The sequence below is a fragment of the Lynx canadensis genome, chromosome C1, assembly GCF_007474595.2.
Source record: "Lynx canadensis isolate LIC74 chromosome C1, mLynCan4.pri.v2, whole genome shotgun sequence".
Lineage (NCBI taxonomy): Eukaryota > Metazoa > Chordata > Mammalia > Carnivora > Felidae > Lynx > Lynx canadensis.
This window is the reverse complement of record NC_044310.1, coordinates 62,410,171-62,434,439: the sequence shown is the minus strand read 5'-3', so window position 1 is coordinate 62,434,439 and position 24,269 is coordinate 62,410,171. Positions and strand designations below refer to the sequence as shown.

Sequence of the window (24,269 nt, the reverse complement as noted above, 5' to 3'; positions counted from 1 at the left end):
CTACAAATAAGTTTCTTATTAAAATGTACTCAAAACGCAGCTCAAAACAAAATGACTTTTTAAAATTAAGAGTTGTTATATTTGAAAGAGACTAACGTCGACTTAATGTTGAAAGCACACACAAGAAAGGACAAATTGGTTGAAACTTTCACAAGAATGGAAAATGTTTAATAAACTTGGAGGGGTGGGCTTATTAAACTATAGTGTTATTTACAGCCATAATTCATCAACCACAAACACAATAATGTGTTTGCATGGCATGCTACAACAGAAGCTTTATTCAATTCATTCAGAAAACATTGGCAAAATAAATTGCAGTTGCAAAATTCACAGATACAAGCTTCAAAGTATAAAGTTGTATATAACAAAAAATACAGGTAATATTTATAACAATAACTTACAGATACAAACTAATGGTAAACTACGATTTCACAAAGGATTGTAAACATGTTGCACACTTGTCAGTCCTTTTGTTTTTTAGGCAAAGTGCTCTTTTGATGACAAATAAATTAACAGATACACACTAGAGTGAACTATTTCCAGACAATACAAAAAAAAAAAAGTTGATTTGTTTTCTTCTTGTAAACATAAATTTTACAAAAAAATGAAGAATCAATAAAAGTGTCTTGCAGGCCAACAATAGATACATACCTGGGCAGCAAAGTGATGTTGAAAATGCTTTGAGTGTTAAATAAAAAATTAACATTAATATCTTTTCAATGGTATTTTATACATAATAAATGACAAGATTATATCCTTAATCATTTCTATCCCTGAAAAAAGGAATTAGGTATGACTTATTGGCAGTTGTGTCATTGAATGGGGTAACAAGGGCTGGAGTCCAAGAGTTGTTGGTGAATGAGCTATAAAATAGAAAAAAATTCGTGGATCAGTTTTGTAGGGTGAATAGAACTGATTTAAAAACAAACCAAAACAATCCAAGGCAATGCACTTTCATTACTCTTTATAGCTGAGGGCACCAAGCTACACTCATTCCACTAACCTCAGCAGAAGCATTAACTTATTCAGCACAATGAATATAGTATTAAATGAGAATCCAGGAATAGTTTACCCCCAAAACCTCTTTTGGGGCCACAAGCTTTTGACACTTTAATGTCCTCCATCCATACCCCATTCACTGCACTTTACTTTGCAGCTAGAAAACATAAGCTTTGTCTGCAGAGACACTGCTAGCTTCCACATAAAGGTGTCTGTAGGATGACCCCCAATTTCTCATTTATGAATGCTTAACCACCTATTCTCTAAACATACATCAAAGCACATTTGACTCAGGCAAAACTATAGTCATTCATGTGAACACATACAATTTTAATGCTAGTATAATAGCAACCATGATACAGACTCTGATTTTTCATTTAACCCAAACTTAAAATGAGGTTTCCATTCTCAGCAAGGGCTATGATGCTTCAAACCAAACCTCCCTCTGAGAACAACTAGGAAAGCTGGACAAAATTTTTACAAATCTGTTGGAAGGCATCTGAAAGATACCAAGACAGTGAGAACTTGCAAAGCAAGTCCCAGAAGAGGAGGGAAATGAACCGAGGCTACTACCCTCCACCCCCTCCAAGTTTAATGACAATTTTAAAAGAAATGTCTGAGAGGCTGAGAATTGGAGCAGACTTTCAGGATTTAGACTTTGGCTGGGTGGTGGGGAACAAACACGAAAGATCAGGGACCAATGAAGAGAAGCCTTCATTTAAAACAACAGAAACAAAACACAGGCTCTGTCTGGGATCCTAGAAGGCTAAACATAAATAGTGACCCAGAAATATACCAGCCTTTGTAAGCAGTGATGCCTCATTGGATTAAGTTGATCTTATCCTAGCCTAACTTTCTGCCAGAGGTGAAACCAAATCCTCTCTGGTGGAAGAGATCATCCGGAGTCTCAAATTATTTCTAATTTTTCATACACAATGTCTGAAGTGCAATAAAAAATGAAAAGGCAAATAAGAAGACATGACTTGACTGAAAACAAAGAGATCCAGATATTGGAGTTATCAGACATAAATTTAGTATAACTATAATTAATATAATTTTGTTAAGGAATAAAGTGGCAAAAATAGAAGATTCCAGCATAGAAGTGGAAACTATAAAAGAATGAAATAGAAATTCTAAAACTGAATTTAAGTTAATTTCGATAACTGAAATTAAGAACTCAGTGGGTGAGTTTTACAGCATATTAGATAGAGAATTAGTGAACTGGAGAGAAGTCAGAAGAAAATACCTCAATGCATGGAAGTTCAAAGGGGTGGAAAATATGGGATATTTTCATAGGGGGTAGAAACAATATATAAAGACACAAAAACAGACTTTTCCTTAATGAAATACATCAAACTACATATTCAAGAAGCATATCTAGGCACATTATAATAAAACTGAAAAACAAATACAAAGAGAAAAGCTGCAGTAAAATGACATTCACTTTCAAAAGAGCAAGAATTAGGCCAATAGCTGATTTCAACAAGTAGCATCAGATTAACTACCCATATTCTAAACAATAGAAACAATGCAAGCCAGAACCCAATGTTACCTTCAAAGTCCTGGGGGGAAAAAAAGCTGGCAACCTAGATTTTCACATACAGAGGAAATACCATTAACAACTGCATCAAAACAAATACTTATGAATGAACCTTAGATGTGCTAAACCAAAAACTCTGGAATATAAAAAAGTACTTAAAGATGGTCTAAATAAATAGACAAAGTTCATAGTGTGGAAGGTGATATTATTAAGATGGCAGTTTCTTACAAATTGGTCTAATAGACTATATCAAAATTTCAATTGTTTGTGGGTTTTGTGGTGGAAATTGACAAGCTGGTAAAATTTATGGAAATGCAAAGGGTCAAGAATGAGCAACACAAACTTGAGTAACAAGAAAGTAGAAAGACTTTTCTACTGGATATAAAGAATTGTAGGCTTTGCATAATTAAAACACTAAGGTATTATTATGAAAATAAACAGACCAACAAAATAGAGTGTACAGAAATTGACACCTACATTATATCAACAGTTGATTTATGAGAAATGTAGCACTATAAAACAGCTGAGACATTGGTATTTTAATCAATATAACAAGAGCTTTGCTTCCTATTTCATACCACATACAAAATTCAATTCCAGATGGGCTGTAAATCTAAAGATCAAAGGGAAGATAGTTTCTAGAAGATAGCATAAGAGGTACATGTTCATTATCTTTGAGAGAAACAATTACTTGAACAGGTCACAAAAAAAGCACTGCCCGTGAATGGGGGAAAAAAAACACACCTGATGAAATGAACTATATTAAAATTAGGAACTTGTGCTCAACAAAACATACCCTTAAGGGAGTATAAAAAGGCAAGCCACTGAAAAGTAGGCGATGTCTGCAATACATATAATCATCAAAAAACTTTTTTATATGCAGAATATAGGAAGAACGAAGATAAATCAAGGAAAAAAACAACAGACAAACCAACAGACCAACAGACAAAAGACATGAATAAGCTCTTCACAAAAAAAGGATATACAAATGTCCAGTGAAAACATGTTCAATCTCACCAGTCATGAGGAAAAAGCAAATTAAAATAAGGAGATAAGCACTACACAACTATCAAATTGGCTAAAAGTAAGAAGTCACACCATATCAAGTGTTAGCAAGGATGTGGAGCACCTTGAAGTCTCACCCACTGCTGGTCCGAGTGTAAACTGGCTCAACCACTATGGGAAACTGGCAGAATCCGCTGAAGTTGAGTGTATGTATAGCCTGTGACCCTAAGTTTCATTCCCAGGTGCATTCCAAACAGAAGTGTGAATTAATGTGCACCAAAAGGCATGCACAATAAAGTCCACAGCAGCATATTCATAAAAGCCTAAGCACACTCAAGCACAAATGTTTATCAACCATAAAATGGTTAAACTGTGGTATATTCCTACAGTGGAATTCTATAGAACAATAAAACAAATCACTGATCCTTGCAACAATACAGATGAATCTCACGAACAATGTAGTGGAAAGAAGTGAGATACACAAGAATACGTTCCATATGGTGCAGTTTATGTAAAGCTCAAGAACAGGCAAAACTAAAACATGACTTTGGAAGTCAAGGCAATGCTGCTTTGGAAGAAGAGGATAATGATTGAAAGGGTATGTAAGACAGGTTTCTGGGGTGTTAATTATGTCCTACTACTTCATCTAGTCAGTATTTACGTGGATGTGTTCACTGTAATAGTTCACCAAGCTGGATACTTTTTACGTGTACACTTTTCTATATGTATGTTTTGCTTCTATATAAAAGTTTCTTTGACAAAACTCCGTAAATTCCAATCTAAAACTCTGAGTGTGAATACTTTCTCTGACCATAGGAAAATAAATTATTTAAATACCAGGTGGAAAGCCAAAAAAAAAAAAAAAATTTTAATGTCCTAAGTAAAAAATCAAGCACTAATAGTCATTATTAATATTTGTATTTTAGCTGTAAAGTGGGTGTTAAACTTGTCCCTTAAAATGTTGTTATAGAAATAAGAATGTTTGGACAGTTCTGCCCCCTACTGCACTTCCCCACAATATTTTTCATCTACTACTAAGGTAATATTTCAAAATATGAGTCCTATCAACAATCTAATATTAGAAACGATCACTTATTGGTTGCTTGGGAAACAGCTGTTAAAGGTTGGGATACCTACCATCCATGTAACTATGCAGCGCAGTTAGCATCGTCCCATCTTGGGGCACATAGGCAGAATAAGCCATTTCTTCTAACATGGGTGGAGACAGCCGGGAGGGTGGGACTGCTGTGACTGGGGCCGAGGAGGAGTGATTAGGACTGACGTGTTTCTTGTGGCGTGCTCTACAATTCTGAAACCACACCTGAGGGAGGAGAAAAGCAATGTAGGCACGTCACATCTCAGCTTCTGAGTACGTTATCAACTCAGTTTAAAAAGAAATGCATCCCCTGTCAAACTGTTCACTATTAAGGCTAAAAAAGAAAAAGAAATGTATCCTAAATTTCTCTACCATATAAGCACAATACAAATTGAAATAAGCTTTTGAGGCACCTGGGTGACTCAGTTGGTTGAGAGGCCGACTCTTGATTTCAGCTCAGGTCATGATCTCATGGTGATACTGAGCCTGCATTAATTTGGCTCTGCACTGACAGTGCGGAGCCTGCTTAGGATTCTCTGTTTCGCTCTCTCTCTCTCTGCCCTTACCCCACTTGAGTGCACGAGCATATGCTCTCTCAAAAGAAATAAAAGTTTAAAAAAAAAAATCTAAGTAAGATTTTTAAACAGTTCTATAGACTGAAGAGAACATTTGCACAAATATCAATGGTCATTTTCTTTGCTCAAATAATAACTATCTGGTGATTTATTTAAAAGCCAATTCTATACTACACTGGCATCTTCGAAAATAAAAAGGAAGGGAGGAAGTTCGAGAATTCCAGAAAAGTTTCCTCGTCTTTAACCACTGGCATTTGGGACAAAAAGAAAAACAAACAAAAAAGCCATTTTAATCAGAACTTAAAAAAAAAAAAAAACAACTAAATGACACCTGCTGGACTTATTTCAAATCTTTTCCCAAATGACTAAAATCCCTACTGAGAACTTAAAGCTTTCTACAAACCTCTTGATTCAGTTATTCCAATCACATTTTAACCTGCTGAGTTCAATTTTTCTTAGCAAATACATAGACTATTCCCTAAGAAGTATGTTAAGGTCAGGTTTATAATAAGAGAAAAATGAGTAATATTTAAGCAAAATAAAATACAAACATATCCATTAGTAAAACAGTTCACAAAATGTAAAAAGCTAATCATGAAAGAGTGGTCCACTCTATCATAGAAATAAAGGAATCAAATTCAGGGCAGGCATCGTTTTGCTTCCAGGTCAGGGTGAGGGAGGCTAGGCTTCCCAGAATACTTCCAGTAATTAATCTGCCTGTGTTCGAACTCCCTATCACTAGATGAAACTAGACTATAGAGTGTTACTCTATTAAAATGTTAAAATATTATAGCACTTATTTGCTGTCACTCCAAACACTTCGTCATGAGGAGAAAGAGAAGTGGAGGAATAAAAACTTTTAGGAAATGAAGACAAAGAACATTTTAGTTTCAGGACAGAGGGCCAGGGAGAGATCAAGGACATAAGCTTCTGCCCTGGGCTGGTAGGTGTTTGATGGCACAAGGGAATTGGGGCTGAATAATGTCAAACAGAAGGAATCTGCAAAAAGATTTATATAAAAAAGCTGACCTGATTTCAAACACACATCCTGTCCTTGGGACTCAAAAATAGAGGGCTTTCAAAGTATAAACTCAAGGGGTTAAAACTAAAGTAATAGTTAATAATGTAGCAGGGTAGGGGCACCTGGGTGGCTCAGTCAGTTAAGCATCCAACTTCAGCTCTGGTCATGATCTCACAGTTCATGGGTTCAAGCCCCACGTTGGGCTCTGTGCTGACAGCTCAGAGCCTGGAGTCTGCTTGGGATTCTGTGTCTCCCTCTCTCTCTGCCCCTCCCCCACTTGTGCTCTGTCTCTCAAAAATGAATAAATGTTAGAAATTTTTTTTTTTTTTTTTTTAAATAATGCAATGGGGTATGCATCCCTGGCCAGGTGGCTGAAAGGTACCACCTGAGGAAGTTTCAGGAAAAAGATGTAGGCATATATCAAGAAAAAGTAGTGGGAAGTCACAGCCTTCTCCCCCATTTTCTGGAGTATTAGGCTCTTAGATATGTAAATAGAGATCCAGAGTCTTCACAGTTCCCTCCACAGGTTCCTTAACAGTAAGCGTCATTACTGTCACCCACCCAGTCAAGAAGATACACTCACACGTTCTCAAACTTGTAAGAGAAAACGGCTGTCACCAGTCTTTTCCCCAACAGCACCCAGAAGACATGTACCCCAGTGGACTACATGCAACCTAATACACATGGTACTATGGTTGCCAGAGTTCTTTCAAAGTATCTTATGTTTCCAATAAATTATGTACTGGATGGAACCTACTCAGTAGTTTAAAAAAAAAATTCCAGATTTTGGAAATAATATGAAAAAGGTATGACATAAACAGAAGAAAAATTACCTTAATACGGATTCAAATAGCTCTTTGGAAAGATCATCAATAGGTAATCAAGCAGAGAGGTTTGTAAACACAAAATGTCATGGGGGCACCTGGGTGGCTCAGTCGTTTGAGCTGCTGACTTTAGCTCAGGTCATGATCTCATGGTCTGTGGGTTCGAGCCCCTCATCGGGCTCTGAGCTGACATCAGCTCAGAACCTGGAGCCTGTTTTGGATTCTGTGTCTTGCTCTCTCTCTGCCCCTCCCCTGCTTGCTCTCTGTCTCTCTCTCTCTCTCTCAAAAATAATAAACATTAAAAATGTAACTTGTACAGAAAAATATAGTTGACAATTCCAGACTTTAGAAAATAACTTCTGACATGAGGGCTACCCAGATTTAGAATTCAAATACAAGTACTTTTGACCTTCCTCTCTGACTCAAAATTTCTTCCTTCTGTTTTGCAAACCTCTAAAAGAGTTAAAAAAACTTTAAAATATTTTGAGTTCCAAATTGTAAACTCTATAAGCTAAGAGTAGGCTATGTAGATATTCTGTGAAAGAAAAGACTAATCCATAAGATGAATCTCTGAGAAAGCCCAAAGAGCCAAACAGAAGACTTATGTGTATGAAAAAAATGGAATTTTAAATTATTGAGAATGAATGGGATAATACTGATTTAGAGAAACCTGGCTAATCATCTGTGAGGAAAAAAATGGTAAACTCCCTACACCTCACTAGTAACCAAAAGTCAATTCCAGGTAAATTAAAAATTAGATGGAAATAATTGGAACCATAAATGTTTAAGAGAAAACAAAAGTTAATATTGATAACTTCTAGGTGAGGAAGTATAAAAAAGGCCAAAGCTATAAGAAAAAAGTATTGAGAGATATTAATACATAAAAATATAAAAGTTCTATGTGGAGAAAATAAATGAAAAAGAAACTAGGGAAGTCTAACATAATAAACAATAAAAATCAGTAAGATGGAAAAGTAACCATGTAATAGAAAAGTGGACTAAAAACATACAATTTCTAAAATTACAAAATAAACAAACATGTTAAAGTTATTGATAATAAAAGAAGCATAAACAAAAACAATGAGATTTTCTGCCAAAATTAGAAAGAATGTAAAAGAATGATGGTATTCAGGATTTGTAGGAGTTAGTGAAAGGGAACTTGCATATGTAGCTCCCGGCAGAATAAACTGGTATGAACTTTCTGGAAGCTGACTTTTGTACTATTAGTTCATTAGTTAAAGGCCTTAAAATGTTTTAGCTTTTGACTCAACAACCCCCCTTCTAGAAATTTATCCTATGGAAACTATTGAACCAGTGAGCAAGGTGTATATAGAGTGTTGTTCATTTCAGCATTTTTTATGATAATGAAAAATTGGAAATAAACTAAATTGTTTAATGCTTAAGATGTGCAACAATAAAAATCATGTAAATTTCAATATGCATATGTACTCCCAAGACACTAATTGGAAGAAATAGCATTGCTTTATCCTGTTTCCATAAGATGAACAATTCATAATTCACCTATTGGAAAGGGTATGTGAACGGTGATTGTATCTGAATGCAGTGTTAAAAGTAAAATCATCTATATTTTGTGATTTCAGTACAACAAAGATCTGCTGTTACTAGTATCTCGCTAAGCAGACTTTAGTTGGTAAAGGTGAGACTGTCTCTGTGTATCAGACCACTGTTTTTACCTAATCGTTGGATAACCTAGTTTGCACATTAAAATCAAGGCCTAGTAATCAAAACTCTAATTTTTTAAAATGTGCCCAATTCCAGGAAGTAGACTGGACATAGAGACTATGACTACTATCTGAGATAACAGAAATTGACTCTTCAAAATTACCATGAAGGACGATATGTATATATACAAAAAATATATATATTTGCATGCTCCTTCCTTTGCCATCCTATCAAAAATATTTAAATCCAATCCTCACATATTAGAAGCCACCATCGAACAATATATTCTCCAGGTTCTAGTACTTGGATCCAAGATAACTTGCACATAATACTGGTGACCTAAATACTTAGAAATCACATGACATTGCCTGGGGTCATTATTTATTGAAATAATAAGAAACCTTCTCAGAAAATCTTTCATTTTCCTTTGCTTCCAAATTCAAAATAATCTAAAACATAATAATAATGAATTGACTCAGCTGGAGCAATCATGGTCATTGAACGTATAGACTCTCAGATTAGAAGAACCTTCAACCCATTCAGTCTGTACTACCTCAACAAAGGAAGCTCCATGTTCGGGCACAGGAAACTCACTATCTCCAATGGCAGCCCACTCATTTTCACAGATTTTCATGCTGAAAAAGTTCTTCATTATGAGTAAACTCAGCTTTTTCCTATATTCCTTTGCAAAGACCTGATTTTACTAGTCTGCAGGGCAGCCTTACACATATACTTAAAGTTACTTAGTCTTTTTATCCTATTCCTTCCCTTAGCATCTCATCTCCAGATAAGTATTCTTGTTACTGTTAATATTAGCACATGATTTCTAGTTCTGTCATGACCTTGTTAGCCTGCCTCTAAAGGAAGCAGTCTGTTCAGATTGGTTCCTTGTTAGACCCCTTTTTAAAATCTGGCACTCTGAAATAAACACAATACCCTGGATATCTGAAAAGCATTGAGGCTGTGTGGCTCACTTCCTCAGAGAACCTCATTAGAGTGCTGTCAGCCAAATCCACTGAGAATCTAAGTCTTTTATTTATTTATTTTTTTTTTAAAATTTTTTTTTTTTTCAACGTTTATTTATTTTTGGGACAGAGAGAGACAGAGCATGAACGGGCGAGGGGCAGAGAGAGAGGGGGACACAGAATCGGAAACAGGCTCCAGGCTCTGAGCCATCAGCCCAGAGCCCGACGCGGGGCTCGAACTCACGGACCGCGAGATCGTGACCTGGCTGAAGTCGGACGCTTAACCGACTGCGCCACCCAGGCGCCCCAAAGTCTTTAGAGAAGCTGTAGTACCATCAGGTCTTTCCCCATCAGATACTCTATATAGATGATTTATTAATTATGAAACAGCTCAGCCTTAACAAGAATAAACTGAAAAATAAGCACCTATTTATCAACCACTCAACTGAGGAAATGAAACACATGTATAATGTTGGACTTTACCTCCCCCTGCTCCCTGCAACGGAATTTCATCTTGCTGGTTATGGTTACTTGCATTAATTCCTTAAACTTTTTGAATCTTGAGTGTTACTTAAAATTATTTTCCACTTCCCTGATTTCTCTATAAGATCTTGACACAGTTGATCACCTCTGCCTTGAACACATTCCTCTGGCTTCCATGATGCCTCCATACTAGACTCATTCCTTGATCCCAGCTGTCACTGCATCCCTTTCAAATAGTATCTCTTACCCTGCTCTCTCCCTAAAGTCCATTCTTCTCTTTTTACTGTTTATGATCTTGTTCTAAAGGATTTTACCCAATTTCATGGCATTGGATCTTTTTGCTTAGTCCTGCTCATCTTTTAAAATACTTGTTTAAATCCCCAAATTCTACAATCACTGCATGACTAGCACAGCTAGTGTCCCATTAGAGTGTCCAGGTCCTTTTCTTGTCTTTCTCCCATCTGTGCAATCAATAAAATGTTTCTCAGTGAACTCTAGGTCACTACCTCATTTAAGCCTATCTTCAAAAAACGACTACTTTGCTGGGTATCCCAACTAACCATATATCTCTAGCTTCTTTCTACCCTAATTCTTCCCATGTACTGCCACTAGCCCTTTCTTCCTGAATTCACATACCATGGCTTTCTCCTGCTCAGGAGAGAACTCTATACTTGCAGGTCCCTCCAAGTTCAGTTCCAGCACTTTCAGCTCTCACAATTTGCAAATATAAATCTTACGTTTCAATGAATTCACTCTAATTTATCCTTTTCCTGACTTTATTCATACCACTATCTCTACTTGGATCTTTAACAAAGGCCATCAACCTCACCCCTAGACACACGCACTCACTTACACAATCACAGAAAAGTTGGAAAAAAAATTACTGGCTTCAGAACCAGATCTAGCTTGGAACCATATTTGCCTTTTTCAGCTTGAGGATCTTAGGGTTGCTGTGAGCACGGAATGAAGTAACTTATGCACAAAGTCATTAACAATCTGTAGCCTAGCCCTTGCAAGCCAATTATCAGAGTTAAAAAGCTGAAGTAGAGTGTAAAGAGACCTAAAATAGAAAGCAAATGTTTTTTGCCATTTCTTCACACACAAAAAACTAATGCACACTTAATAAAGGCCTAGAATAGAGCTTTTAGTATCTCTTGATTAACCTTAAAAATAATCACCTGTATCACACGTCTGCTCAAGCCTGTCCTTTCTGCCAGTTTCTGGAGAGTCTGTGCATCTGGGTTGTTGTCCTGAGCAAATTGTGCTTGCATTACCTGTTTTTTTAAAAAAAAGTATAGGTAGTAAATAGCTATATATAAGAAGCTCAATCTTCTGCATTTTGATGACAGGAGAGATAAGACATGAACAAGAAGACAGGATACTTGTATTTTATTACTTGAAAATCAGTTTGGGGAAATATGCATAAATGAAAAGAAAGCATATCTTGTAAATTTACAAACAAGTTGCTATGTTGAGACCTTTTAAAAAATAATCCATTTCAGCATAAAACTTCTCTCTCAACTATGCTGTTAAAAATGAGCTCCCCTTTGCTCTTCTTCCATTCTTACAACATACAAATGAAATGAATAAATGGTATAAGCCTGTTTACTATTTTTTTCCATTTTGTTAAAAATTTCTTGCACTAGAAAACTTGTAAAAATACTATCACATTTATCTCCAACTGCTACTGAGCTAAACAGGCCCATACTATAACTTTCATCAGTCAGCAAATAGCATACAGTGCAAAAGATAGATACCATTTAATTGTAATTAGTACATTAATTGTTTTGAACACTTGTTCTATGCAAAACAATATCTGGGATCTGACACCCATCTGATACCCATAAGAACTTCCTGGGATCTAACTATCTGTATATTGAAAAAGCTCCCAGGTGATTCAGTATGAACTTTTGGATTAGAACCACGGTGCCAAGGGTCATGAGACAGTGATATATGAAAAAATTGTCCCTGGCCTCAACTTTTTGAGACAAAGATATGGACATGTCAATAACTACCAAGAATACAAAGTAAAAGGAGAAACATGGAGAGGGAATATCAGAGTAAAGCACAAGTCAAGGGCTTTGTATTCTTTCTGAAGAGGGAATCAAGAGGGATATTTGAATTTTATAACTTAAAAGCCAATCAACTTAGGGAACTAGTATAAAATATGGAAGAGGGGAGTCTGTCATCCAACATGATTATGCATATCCATAGGTATGGGATGGGGGTAACCAACCTACCTAAAGACCTTAAGTACCAGTGGCCTCAGCATCATTTCCAATAGGCAAAATTAATTGCACGCTCCACTATGCTCCTCATATAATACAGTCTTCTGCCACTACATATGTCACAAGGTAGCTAAATAACTCAGTGGCAAGTATAGCTCTCAATAGCAGAAAATAAGCATCTTGAGGGCAAAGGAAATGTCTTATTCTTCATTTCCTCAGGAGCTAATACCCCTTCCCATCACATAGTACATGCTTAAGTGTTTGTAACAGAATGAACGCTGACAACGTAAGAAAAATCTGAGGATAGTGTAGAGAAAAAGACCAATGTTGTTCCAGGAAACCTTATGAGGTTTGCAATTTTTTTTAATTAAGTTCCGAAGAGTGACTCTTCTAGAATAAGGTATTCCTGACTTCCTCTCCAACCATATTTGTTCACACACTCTCTGTAAACAGCACATGTATTTTTACTTTAAAAAAATGGGCAGAAATGGCCTAAAAGTTTATAATCTCATTCAGTTCACCTCATTCTCCCTTTCTTATTCAAAATGTGGTGTTTCAACACTGTCATGTACAAATAGTTGTGTTTACATGTAGTTGAGCATGTAACATCTCAAAGAGAAAAAAGAATGAGCAAGTTAACAGTCTTTATATTTTAATTTTTCAAGAAGAAAAGCTAAACCGATATTTAAGGATTTGCTTGTTAGACCATTATTGATAATTTATAAAACAAAAGACAGCATGCTTTTCACAAATGCATTTCAAATTCACAAGTTTAATAATGGAACCAAGTTACATTTAATAAAGCAATTTCTCATCAAGGAATAAAGCAAAAACTTAAATGAATACTGATGGTTTAAAATTGGTATATACTAAAGGGAAAGTAATACATGCTTATCAATGTTTAATCTCACAAAATAAACGTTTTCATTTCTACTTAATTTCATTGTTCTCCAGTCACTAATGATGTTGAAACCCACCCTACTCCTTTTCTGCGCTCTTTTTAATGTGGTCAAGGAGTGAACCTTTGTAGACACTCATCATTTTAAGGCCAGGAAATCTCAGAGATGACCGGCATCTGCATAGTAGCAACTGACCAACTCAATCTGAAAGTAGATTAAAGTAGTTGCTAACTTTGGAATGTTTAATATTAATAATCACGGAGCAAGTGCTTCCAACTACAATAAGCAAACCATAATATTGGCAGGAACTTCTTAAATACCATTTCTACACATGGGGCAATATTTGAAATATTCTTGCCAACACAAAATATTGTTCTGTTTTGTGAATCTTAAGATCTTTTCTTCCCATAAATTTCTAAATAATTTTGGGAAATCATCTTGTTTATTCTTCTCATGTTAACTCTCCTCTGTCCAAAGCAGTGCTTCATTAATAGTCTTGACTTACTGATCATCTATAGTATTTTATTATTTTGCTGAATTAAAGCACTACTAGAATATATTCAACTTTCTGAAAGGACAATTTGACATAAAGGGTACACTGCCTGATGTACCAGAGGTTCTGGCAAAATATAGTGATTTAAGTATTTAAAAATGTACAGCTACGGGGCGCCTAGGTGGCTCAGTCTATTAAGCGCCTGACTCTTGATTTCAGCTCAGGTCATGATCTCATGGTTCCTGAGATGGTGCCCTGCATTGGGCTCTCACTGACAGTGCTGTCTGTTTGGGATTCTTTCTCTCCTCTCTCTGCCCCTCCCTCTGCCCACAGGCATGCACTCTCTCTCAAAATAAACAAACACTTAAAAAAAAAACTTTACAGCTATGTATCCCAGATTCCCAAGATATAAAAAATCACTTGAGGACAAAGATTGTATCTCATTTGTTTCAGCCATTCATGGCATAGAATAGATACCAATAAATACTGAAAAAAAAATGAGTATATGCTTTGAAAGCATGTCATTTCTATTTTCATTTTTTTAAAACCTATGATTCCCAAATACATCTTTAAAAACTCATGAGTCAGATCACATTTTCATATAAAAATGCATGTGATGATACAAATAGCTCATGCATGTGTGCAATTTAAAACTATGAGGCTAACATACAAGATTCAGACTCTAACTCTTGTTTTAGCTGCTGCTGCTATTAAGTGGAACTTTTATTCCACTCATGGTCTGGAGGCCAAGCAAAAGACCAGAGGATTGGGGAAGTTTGCAAATCTCTTCTCTGCCATTCCATTGGTAGTCTGATTTGAGGGGGGTTCCTACACCTCTTGGAAGAGGCTACCTACATCAAAGAATTATTGTTAAGAATTAAAGGAGACAGTGTAAATAAATGCCTAGTGTAGGAATCGATACACAAAGACCTTCACAAATATTCCCTCTTTAATCAGTACCTATGATTATCTTCCTGTATGAAATGGTATGTCTACCTAAAGTTGTTTCAAATTTTCACAATTTTAATAACTTTAATTTCATATAAAATTTTACTGTCAGACTTATAATTATTAAAATTATAGCCAGACCTTCATGGAAACAGCCCATTTTAAAAACAGAATATATTTATACTAGAAATTCTATTTTAACTCAGACATTTTGTAGCTACTGGATATTTTGCTTCCAGGTCTCTCACAGGTACTCATATCTCCTAATTTAGGGTTTTATGTAATCCAAGTTCCCTTGGAATATTTGTATCACGTCAAGGTTTCTTTCTTAATCTTTCTCCAAATAAAAAAATTTCTCCTGAAACCCTTTTACTATATTCATCTTAAATACTGGCAAGTCTTAGAATACTATTTGTGATTTTCAGAATATTACTTTTACTCAGTTGTTAACGTTGTACAACTAACCTTTAAGGTTTGAGCTAAGGCCGATACTATGTGTAAAGCACCCAGCAGTACAAGGTAGGCGCTCAATAAATGTTACTTTACCTTAACATAAAACAAATACCTCATCCACATTAATCTTTTAGAAAATGTGATTTCTTTATCTGAAAAAATGCCAGAAAGAATCATTATATGTGTAGACTTAATTATAAGTAATTATTTAATTATTTTCTTGACAAGTGACATGGATTGAATTTATAACAATTATATTTAGGACAACCAAACAGAAAATAATCCTTCCTTTTTCAGGAGACATAATCAACCATTAGCATCATACAGAATTACCTCCCTTTATCCCGCTTAAAAAGAAGAAAATGTCTACTTGATTGGAGTCAATAACTAGATTCCTGTTGTTTATGGTAAGGCATATTCAATTCTTTCCTATTCAGAAAATGTACAATCTTAGCCATTAAAAGGCTCATCTCAATTTCTTAAAAAGGCAGCACATTAGTGTCCCACAGACCCACACACTGTATGTCTCTTTCTGTTAATAGTCTTAAACTATTTTGTCTTCTATCACAATTATAGGTAGTAATGTAAATAAATGCCTGAGTTACATTGATTTTTTCAGGACAGATCAACATATTGTTTGCACTTTGACATTAATACCAATAGAACCCAGGAAAATAAAGCTTGAATGACTAATACCAGATCATGACTCTGAGAATATTGATAAACATTTTAGGGAAATAAGTATGTTTTCATACATTCATCAAGTTAGCTTTCTTTAAAAGCACAGGCCAACTTTTTTGAAAACATGAAAATGTTTTTAGGCAGCACGGAGATTGTTTTTGGGTTTGTTTGTTTGGTTTTTTTTTTTGGAGGGAGGAGGGATTGGGTTTTCTTTGTGTGTATTTTTTATTTTCATCAGGAGTGAATTCAAAAATCATGAATTCATTGTCATGTCTACCTGGAGCTGATCTGCTGTAAAGCTGGTCCGAGCTCTTTTTGCTGGTTTTGGATGATTAACATCTTGCTCTGTGAGGAGGGCACCTTCAACACTAATCCCATTACCTGCATTTAAAAACAACAGCATATATACTGGTAACTCAAATGGCTCTACTGATCAAGCAGTAATATATTTCTTGCATCTCTTGGCTCAGTGCAAAATTGGAAATTGTCCAAATCTGGGAGTTAAGTTTTAAAACACACTACAAATATTCTGTGGAAACAACACTCCACTTATAGGCTTGTATATTTTAGTCAAAAGTGCAAAAATTAGAAGAGCACATATCTAAGATTCATCCTTAGGAGACAAACACAGGAAAACTGGTTACGAAAAGCCAAACAGACCCTAAATTCAAGGCTGCTGCCTGAAAATATGGTACAAGGCTAATACGCATGCCATGGCATTCCCTGTAAATAAACAGATGGAGATCATCACTAACAGTATATGCTTAATGACTTTTACCACAATTACACTGCACAAAATAATGCATTAAAATGACCTTAGGAAAAATCTTTTTTATTCCCTGTATTCACCGTCCCCAAAGACTCTAAAGTATTTTAAGTATATATTTACCATTTTCCACTTCTCTTTTCAAATTATCCAGCATACAGTCATAATGCACTCTGCAGAGGACTTTCTCTTCCACCAAAGCAAACTCCTCTCCCGTGGAAAGCTGCCTTTTGCAAGAAAAGCAGGCAAAGCATGCCAAGTGATAGACATTCCCCTTGGCCCTCCGGACCCAGTCAGTAGAATGGATGTGCCTCCCACAACGAGAGCAGCGAGTTCCATACCTTCTACATAAATAGAAGAGCAGGAGGTAAAGATTTTAATGTTTGATGAGATACTTATAAGCCTAAGAGTAAACTAACACATTATAATACTCACTAGATTAACCTAAGTGTTTAAATCTTTTGAAAGTGAAACAGGAATCAATTACTTTTCTAGAAGTCAATATGGTAAGCAATCAAGACTTGACATAACGGTCATAATTCAAACCTGTTTATAAAACAAAAACTCCTCATTGTTACGTTAAAGGAAGACTGGATTTTTCCTTTTAAAATAAATGCAGTATGAGTTTCAATATCCCTTTTGTAACAAATATAAATAAGTTTATATTTTATAAATTACCTAGAAACTCAAGATACAAACATACATATATTGCAGACTGAAACCTAAAAGTGTAAAAGCATACCACTGAAGATAAATGACTTCTTAAAACCAAATTGAGATAATTTAAAAATGCTTTCAATATCATTTTTTTTAAATTAAAATATTTAAACATTTAAAACTGATAGTATCAAAAAAAATGCGTAGAACAGAAGACTTTCACCCTGAGGGTGAGGAAGGAAAACTCAGGTATGTTTCCAATGGTGAATAAGCTATCATATCATTAGCCACAGGAGGGGGAGAAATACATATCCACATCAAACTAGATGGGTGTCTGTTTCTATTCATTAATATATTGTTAGAGGGACTGCCCGTTTTTTTAAGTCAATCTGAAGAACTGAATCCTAAAACTAAATTTCAAAATATGATAAAATATGAAGTATAAAAAAATCCTGAAGAGCTAGATTTTCAATAGGTCTCTGAAACCAAACCTTTCAAAAAGCTTTAAATTATGTTTAAAAAATTAAGGAGTTTCATATTTTAAGTCAAAGAGGAGACAAATTGCTACTATTTTTGAGGAAATGGAGAGTAAACCTGATGAGAAATATGTTTCTAGTAATTATAAAATTCTGTGACTTTTTAAAATAAAGGACTCTACATTTTATGAATTGCTTTAAATTAGCAATTTTTATTCAAATCAATCACTAAACTCTCTGAAACCAGTTTCTGAAGCTGAGAATAAACAACATAATTGGAATTACAAACTTCATTATACAGTATCAATTTCACAATAAACATTATTCTTCATTTGGAAATGCAAATAAAGAAAAAATATAGCAATTTTAAAAAATCATGCTTAGGGATAATTTCAATTTCTAGATAGCTATCCATTAAAAACTGAATTATATTGTAGAAGAAACTGTACATTTAAGAAATGTTTAGAGAGTTCATAGAGAAAATGTTAATATCTTAGACCAATACAATCTCACAAAACAAAAATCAAAGAAGAGACAAAAAGAAATCAGATATTCACACAGAATAATCAAACTTGGTGTATTTGATATTGGAATGGTTGGTTCCTCTAAATTATATGATTTATCATAGTCTCCAAACTGCTGACATTTTGTAGGGTATAGCTAGGGATTATTCTATAGTAAATTGATAAACACTTAACAAAATCTTGATTCCCCCCACCCCATAATTATTTCACTTTATCTTATCATGCCCTGCAAACAAGGGTCTCTGTCACAATAAATCATCTTATATTTTACATTTTACCTATGCACAGCAAGAAGAAGTCCCCCCCCCCTTTTTTTTTTAATATCTCAAACTTTCATTCCTCCAAGTGGGAATAATTATTTTAAATTAGTGTTTGTATACTGAATTCTTAAAACACATAAACATGCTTATTTTATTTGTTTTAGTAGAAGCTATACCTTAAAAATGTGAAGCATTCTCATTCTGAAATCCATTATACAAGAAAACGGGTTTTTAATATGTAAAACCAGACCAGAAAGCTTATTTACAAAATTTTCTTTGCAAAATAATTTCTTGGAGTGTCTACTAAAAATATTCCATAGTGTACCTGAAATAATCAAGTTTGCAGAAAATGTCTTTGTCTTTAATATAACAGCTGGTATGCCTTCCTAAGGAGGTCCTGCAGACACTGCAGGAGAGACACCGAACATGCCAGCACAGGTCATTCACCTGTAAAGGGAAATAAGAAACCATTTTAATACCATATTTACAGAGTATCATTCCACCGGTTTTGCACACTGAGAAATTTTAAAACCCAGGTCCTTAATATTTTAACATATGCTCTGAATGTTTCTATCTAAATGGTGTCATTTACACAAATATCAGTCTAGATATATTCTCTTTTAGACACCACAAAAGATCACAACTGTATATTTTCTATTTTGTGTTTATTTTTTTATTTGTCTGAAGAAATCAGAGTGTGTGCTTTTTTTTTTTTTCTTTTTGAAATCAAACTTCTATGAACACGGAAAATTTTGGTCATTCTGAAATCCTACATACAGGCTTATTTTATTTTTTTCTTTTACTAAGATCTTCCTGCCATGAAACCTGGTGGCTGAAGAAGTCAAGCCACACACCTTCTCAATCTACTTTCTAGCCAATTATAAATGGTGTACTAAAGTGAGAGAGAAAGATGGTGAAAAAGAAGCCTTGTAAGATACTTACCCTTATAAATAAGGCAGGCAATCCATTTCCCTTACCAAACAGAAATGGCTAAGGTAGATTTAAATGTTGATATGGCAGAAGTCCCAGCTACTTTCTAACATTAAATAATAGAATCAAGGAGTAAAGTATTGGTAACCCTACCTAATGATTTGATTACTGGAGAAGAAATTAATCTGATTATAAGTGGTTCTAAGAAGGCACCCAGGCACTGTTTGCCATTTGTATTTCAAGTAGTAAGGCATAAAATAGGGTTTAATAAATCACGCCACCTTATATTTTTTAAATAGGCACATGAAATATTATCAATTCAGAGAACAAATCATAACCCTCACCTTAAACTGTTGCTATCATACTATAAGCACTACAACTTGGGCTTTCAAGAATGAAGATGTGTACAGGATTGAACCTGCCTGTATGTAACACACGCTCCCAAAGTTTGCTCTTGTTAAATGGACACAAGAACTGAGTTTATGCTTCACTAATTAAGCATGATTTCATTTCATATGAAAGAACTGCAATGATGCAAAAACACAGTTACACCCTACAAGTGGATCTAATGTTTCAAATATTTAGGAAATTGTGAAAATGGGAAATTGTGAAATGGTCTTTATCATGAAATACTGTAGCAAAAGCCCTATTTGTCCAATGATTTGTCCAAGATTAGTACTACTCTTCAAAATGTTTTCCTGTGATACAAAACATAAAAGGTACTTTAAAGCTGAAGGAAAAAATTTCACTTACTTCTAATTACAGTTATGGGCCTCCTTCCAAAGCATTAATGAGAATATCATTTTGGTAAAATTTTTTAAATTTTAAGTTTGGGTCTTGAACTACAATGTTTACTACACGAGAAAACTTGGAAAATAAAAGAAAGAAAAGAAAGAAAGAAAGAAAGAGAGAGAAAGAAAGAAAGAAAATGAATTTGAGGAAGTCAGAATAAAAAAGTACTAACAATGGTTAATATTGTCCTAGAAATAAGTGTGTATTTTCCTTCTATTTTTTCATAACATAGTCCAATTAAAGTTTAAAAATATAAGCTTCCTTTAGTATTCAATGCTTAGGGACTTCTACATTTTGATCTTATCCAGGATCTTTTTTTTTTTCTTCTCCTCAAGCAAGTGTAGATTCAGGCTTCAGGGCAGAGTCATGGCCACCCTCTAACTTCCTAAAGCCAAACCTAATGCTTGGTTTGCTACCTTTCCTTAAAGTTTACTTAAAAAACAAAACAAAACAAAAAAAAAAAACACCTCCTCATCTTCCATTACTTTCCAGAAAGGAAAGTAAGGTAAAGAGAAAATTCTGAAGAACATAGACCTTTCCTGATGGCTGGTATTGATCCAATATACAAATGTATATAAGACCAAGCCAGAAAGTCTACCCAAACGACAGGGCACTGAAATATTAGATGAAGCCAAAGACCCATCTAATTCCTCTCCTACATTTTTGTCTTAACTCCATTTTACTTGCCTCACGAGGTGATGTTTTTCTATATTAAATGGTTTTTATTATAGATCGTTGTACCCTCAAATACTCTACTAGGTCTAGATCCAACAATTTTCACCAGTGACTCAAATTGAATTTAAACTTCTCTTTTAGAATAAGTATACAAATTAAAAAAAAAAAACTCAACATTTTTATATAATCATACAGTGTCAAACTTTAGTTAGAGCTAATATACTAATATGTACAAATATATATATATATATATATATATATTTGTATATAATATGTACAGAATAAGGGTGTGCATAGAAGACCTCACTGGATTACATTCCTACAAAGAAAAGCTTTATGTAACTCATTTAGGTAACTTAGATATTTTACATCATACAAGTAAATAATATGAGGTACAAGTAAATTTTTAACATATAAAAGTGAACACTAGAAATAACTTATGTATTTCAGAGGTGTGTTAAGAGTCACTTTATAATACCCTTTTTTTCTAGATTCTCTCTGGAGGAGCTAGAAAAGCCTTTATAGCCTTTAAGAATGTTCAGAAACATTCTTAAAGATTATGCTAATTATGAAGAGGTTTCATTGACAATAAACTAATTTTGATCCAAAAAATGACTTTGAGATATTAGGTCTAGAAACAGTGAAAGGCTCAGGTCTAGAAACAGTGAAAAGGGTATCCTAGGAATGCAGATTTAAAGAGAAAGCCATGCTAATTTGTCAACTTTAAGAAGCAATCACCAATTAAGATTTAGTTACTTTTAATTTTTTCACCAAAACTTCTTTTGATGCTCTATCTAGGTTGTATCTATAGGGTTTTATTCCCACTTTACAGATTAAGCAGCTTTATACACTGAGGTAGAAATTTAAAGGAGCCCAATAACTAGCTTTTTGAACTCGTACTCTCTATAATTAATCCTTTTGAAAAAATGGGGATGTTGGGTGTGGACAGATTGGTGAGGAGGGAATAGAAAGTGAATTGGCTTGCTACTAATTTAGTGTAGGAGAGATCATTATTTTAAATAGTAGTCTTAAAAAGCTATTGAAGTTGAAAACCCATGGTATTAGGAGTAAGACACATGGGACCATGATCCTTCATTCAATGGCATGGGTAACTGTGGCCTACCAGAATTTTGACTCCAAAACTCCCGCACAATATTTTAAGAAGTGAAACCAATTAAGACAGTCACCTCTCCAACTACCACATGAAGCACTTCATCCCAGGCATCCATAGATCCTTCTCTTCTTTTTGCTTTCCTTTCTGTTTTCTTTCATTCCTGCCTTCCCTCCCTCCCTCCCTCCCTCCCTCCCTCCTTCTCTCTCTTTTGGTCTAACTTTATATCAATTTCTATTTTTTTCCCCCACAAGCACTGGAGGTGACATGAAAAAAAGCATTGGGTGGCCTCCAAGTATTAAGCCTTAACAAGAGGCTCTTAAGAGCCTGAAAACCGTTTTTATTTAAATGTTCCTACAAATTTTTTCTTTGAAAAAGGTTGAAGTAACTTACTAAAAATAAGACTATGTAAAAAATCTGTCCAGAAAAGGCCCTTTAAAGCGCTTTGCAGTGGTCCTCACCAAAGGAGACACTGCAAAGGGGAATCAGCCAACATACACTGACCAGGAGCTCTTAGAAGCAGGCAGGTGTGTGGGTGTTATCGGGGGTGGAGGGACCATAACCTGGACTCTGTTTCCAAATGAGTAAAAAGATTAGCCCACTTTTGCTTTTCTATAAGTAGGTGGCTGACTCCAGTACGTCCACCCGGGGTATCGGCACTTGTAGACCACGACGTGTCATCAACAAGCTGTATTACAACATGGGAGATTCTAAGGTTTCTTCTCCCTGGACCGGGCTGTTCTGCTGAGAAAGCCTACAACCTGTAGAGACAACTTGAAAGGAAAAGAAGGAAAAACTTTTCTCTTTTCCTAGAGTAACCCCGCTCCCCTTGGGCCTCGCGGCTCCACCCTACCTTGAGAAGGTACTTGTCCACGATCTCCAGGCCGCAGCTGTTGCACACACACTTGCCAGGGGGGCAGACGGAGCCCGAGGCCATGGACCGGGGCGAGGACGACGGGGACAGCGGGGCCGAGGAGGAGCACGAGTCCTCGTCCCCCGCTCCCTGGGGGCTCACCTGAAGGAAGCCGTGAGGCGCAGTCGCAGGCGGTTCTAGACCCCTCCTCCTCTCCTCATCCCACCGACCCACCGGGATCCCTCCTTCCCCTCAGGCCACCCCCAGTTCATGAGGTCTCCCTTCCTGTTCTCACTCCTCCTCCCCCCCGCCAAGTCCAAGCTCCTGCCACCCACCCGCTGGGGCTGTTGACCCTGACCTCAAGGACCCAAGGGCGCCTTACAGCCCTGCACCACCGTCCAGCCGGCCCAGCTTTCCACCCGGCCCTGCCCCAGGCCTTCCTTGCACCCGGTCCTCGGAGGGCCAGCTGGGCCCACGGAGGAGCGCGCGGACAGCGGCCTTTCGTCCTGGGCCGTCTCCACACCTCCAGCCTCCAACAGCCGTGTCCCTCCCCACTCACCAGTCCCTCTTCCCCGGCGCCTTTCCGAGTCCTCCCGGCCGCCAGGGCTGCAATCCGCCCGCACTCCTCCGACATGAGCCCCGGGCACTGCGGGGTGAGCGGAAGGGGAAAGTGGGGAGAAACGGTGAGGAAAACTTCAGAGCCGGCAAGCGCAGCCCAGAGCCTCGGCTTCTTGGCACGCGGAGCGGGCTAATGAAGGCCCCCAGCGCGCCCGGCCGCGCGTGCAGCCGTCAGGGCTCCTGGGCCCCGGGGCCGCCGGCAAACGCGCGGGAGCGCAGCCTCTCCGTTGTCCGCCGCGGGCGGCGGCTGCGCAGCCCCAGCGCGCGGCGAGGCGGCCACCCGGGCGCTAAAGGCTTGCCCGGCGCGCCGCGGCGCTCTCGCGGCTGCGGGTCCCTAGCGCTCGCCGAAGCAAGTCGGTTCCCCGCCCCCCTACCGGGGGTAACAAGTTAATAACAATCATCCCAGCACAAAGCATTTTCTTTCTAGACGTCAATCACGGCGGAGCGGGGATCACCAGACTAAAGCGGGTGCAAGGGGCGGGAAGGGAGGGGGGGTGGAGTGGGAGAGAAGAAAAGAGGATTGAGGAGGGGGTGGGGGAAGAAACTTGATTTCTTTAATAACCTCAATTAAAAGAGCAAGACACATATATATTTTTAAAAAGGAGCGTTTTGAATTGGATAGCCCGAAAGGTGAAGAGGTTTAATAGGATACTTGAAAGCTAATTACAGCGGGATTTAAGAAGCCTGGTGTTTGTTCCGATGACAATTTGAATG

At 36.6% G+C, this 24,269-nt stretch overlaps 1 protein-coding gene across 1 annotated transcript; it reads right to left on the bottom strand.

The window, feature by feature from the left end:
• Nucleotides 1-786: 786 nt before the first annotated feature.
• Nucleotides 787-23,595, bottom strand: LHX8 (LIM homeobox 8). Its single transcript, XM_030327527.1, has 8 exons — nt 23,497-23,595; nt 22,938-23,099; nt 18,902-19,023; nt 16,783-17,003; nt 16,171-16,274; nt 11,370-11,465; nt 4,682-4,865; nt 787-863 (listed from the first exon to the last, which is right to left on the bottom strand). Exons 1-8 carry the CDS (start codon nt 23,569-23,571, stop codon nt 787-789), a joined length of 1,041 nt encoding a protein of 346 aa, XP_030183387.1. The 5' UTR covers nt 23,572-23,595.
• Between the last annotated feature and the right edge of the window lie 674 nt (nt 23,596-24,269).

Excerpts from the sequence above, each read along its gene's own strand:
- LHX8 (XM_030327527.1), bottom strand. The coding sequence starts at position 23,571 with ATGTCGGAGGAGTGCGGGCGGATTGCAGCCCTGGCGGCCGGGAGGACT. Across the intron at positions 11,466-16,170 it reads TTACAGCAGATCAGCTCCAG|GTAATGCAAGCACAATTTGC; the intron begins GTAGACATGACA and ends TTAAAAAAACAG. Across the intron at positions 4,866-11,369 it reads TGAGCAGACGTGTGATACAG|GTGTGGTTTCAGAATTGTAG; the intron begins GTGATTATTTTT and ends CTCCTCCCTCAG.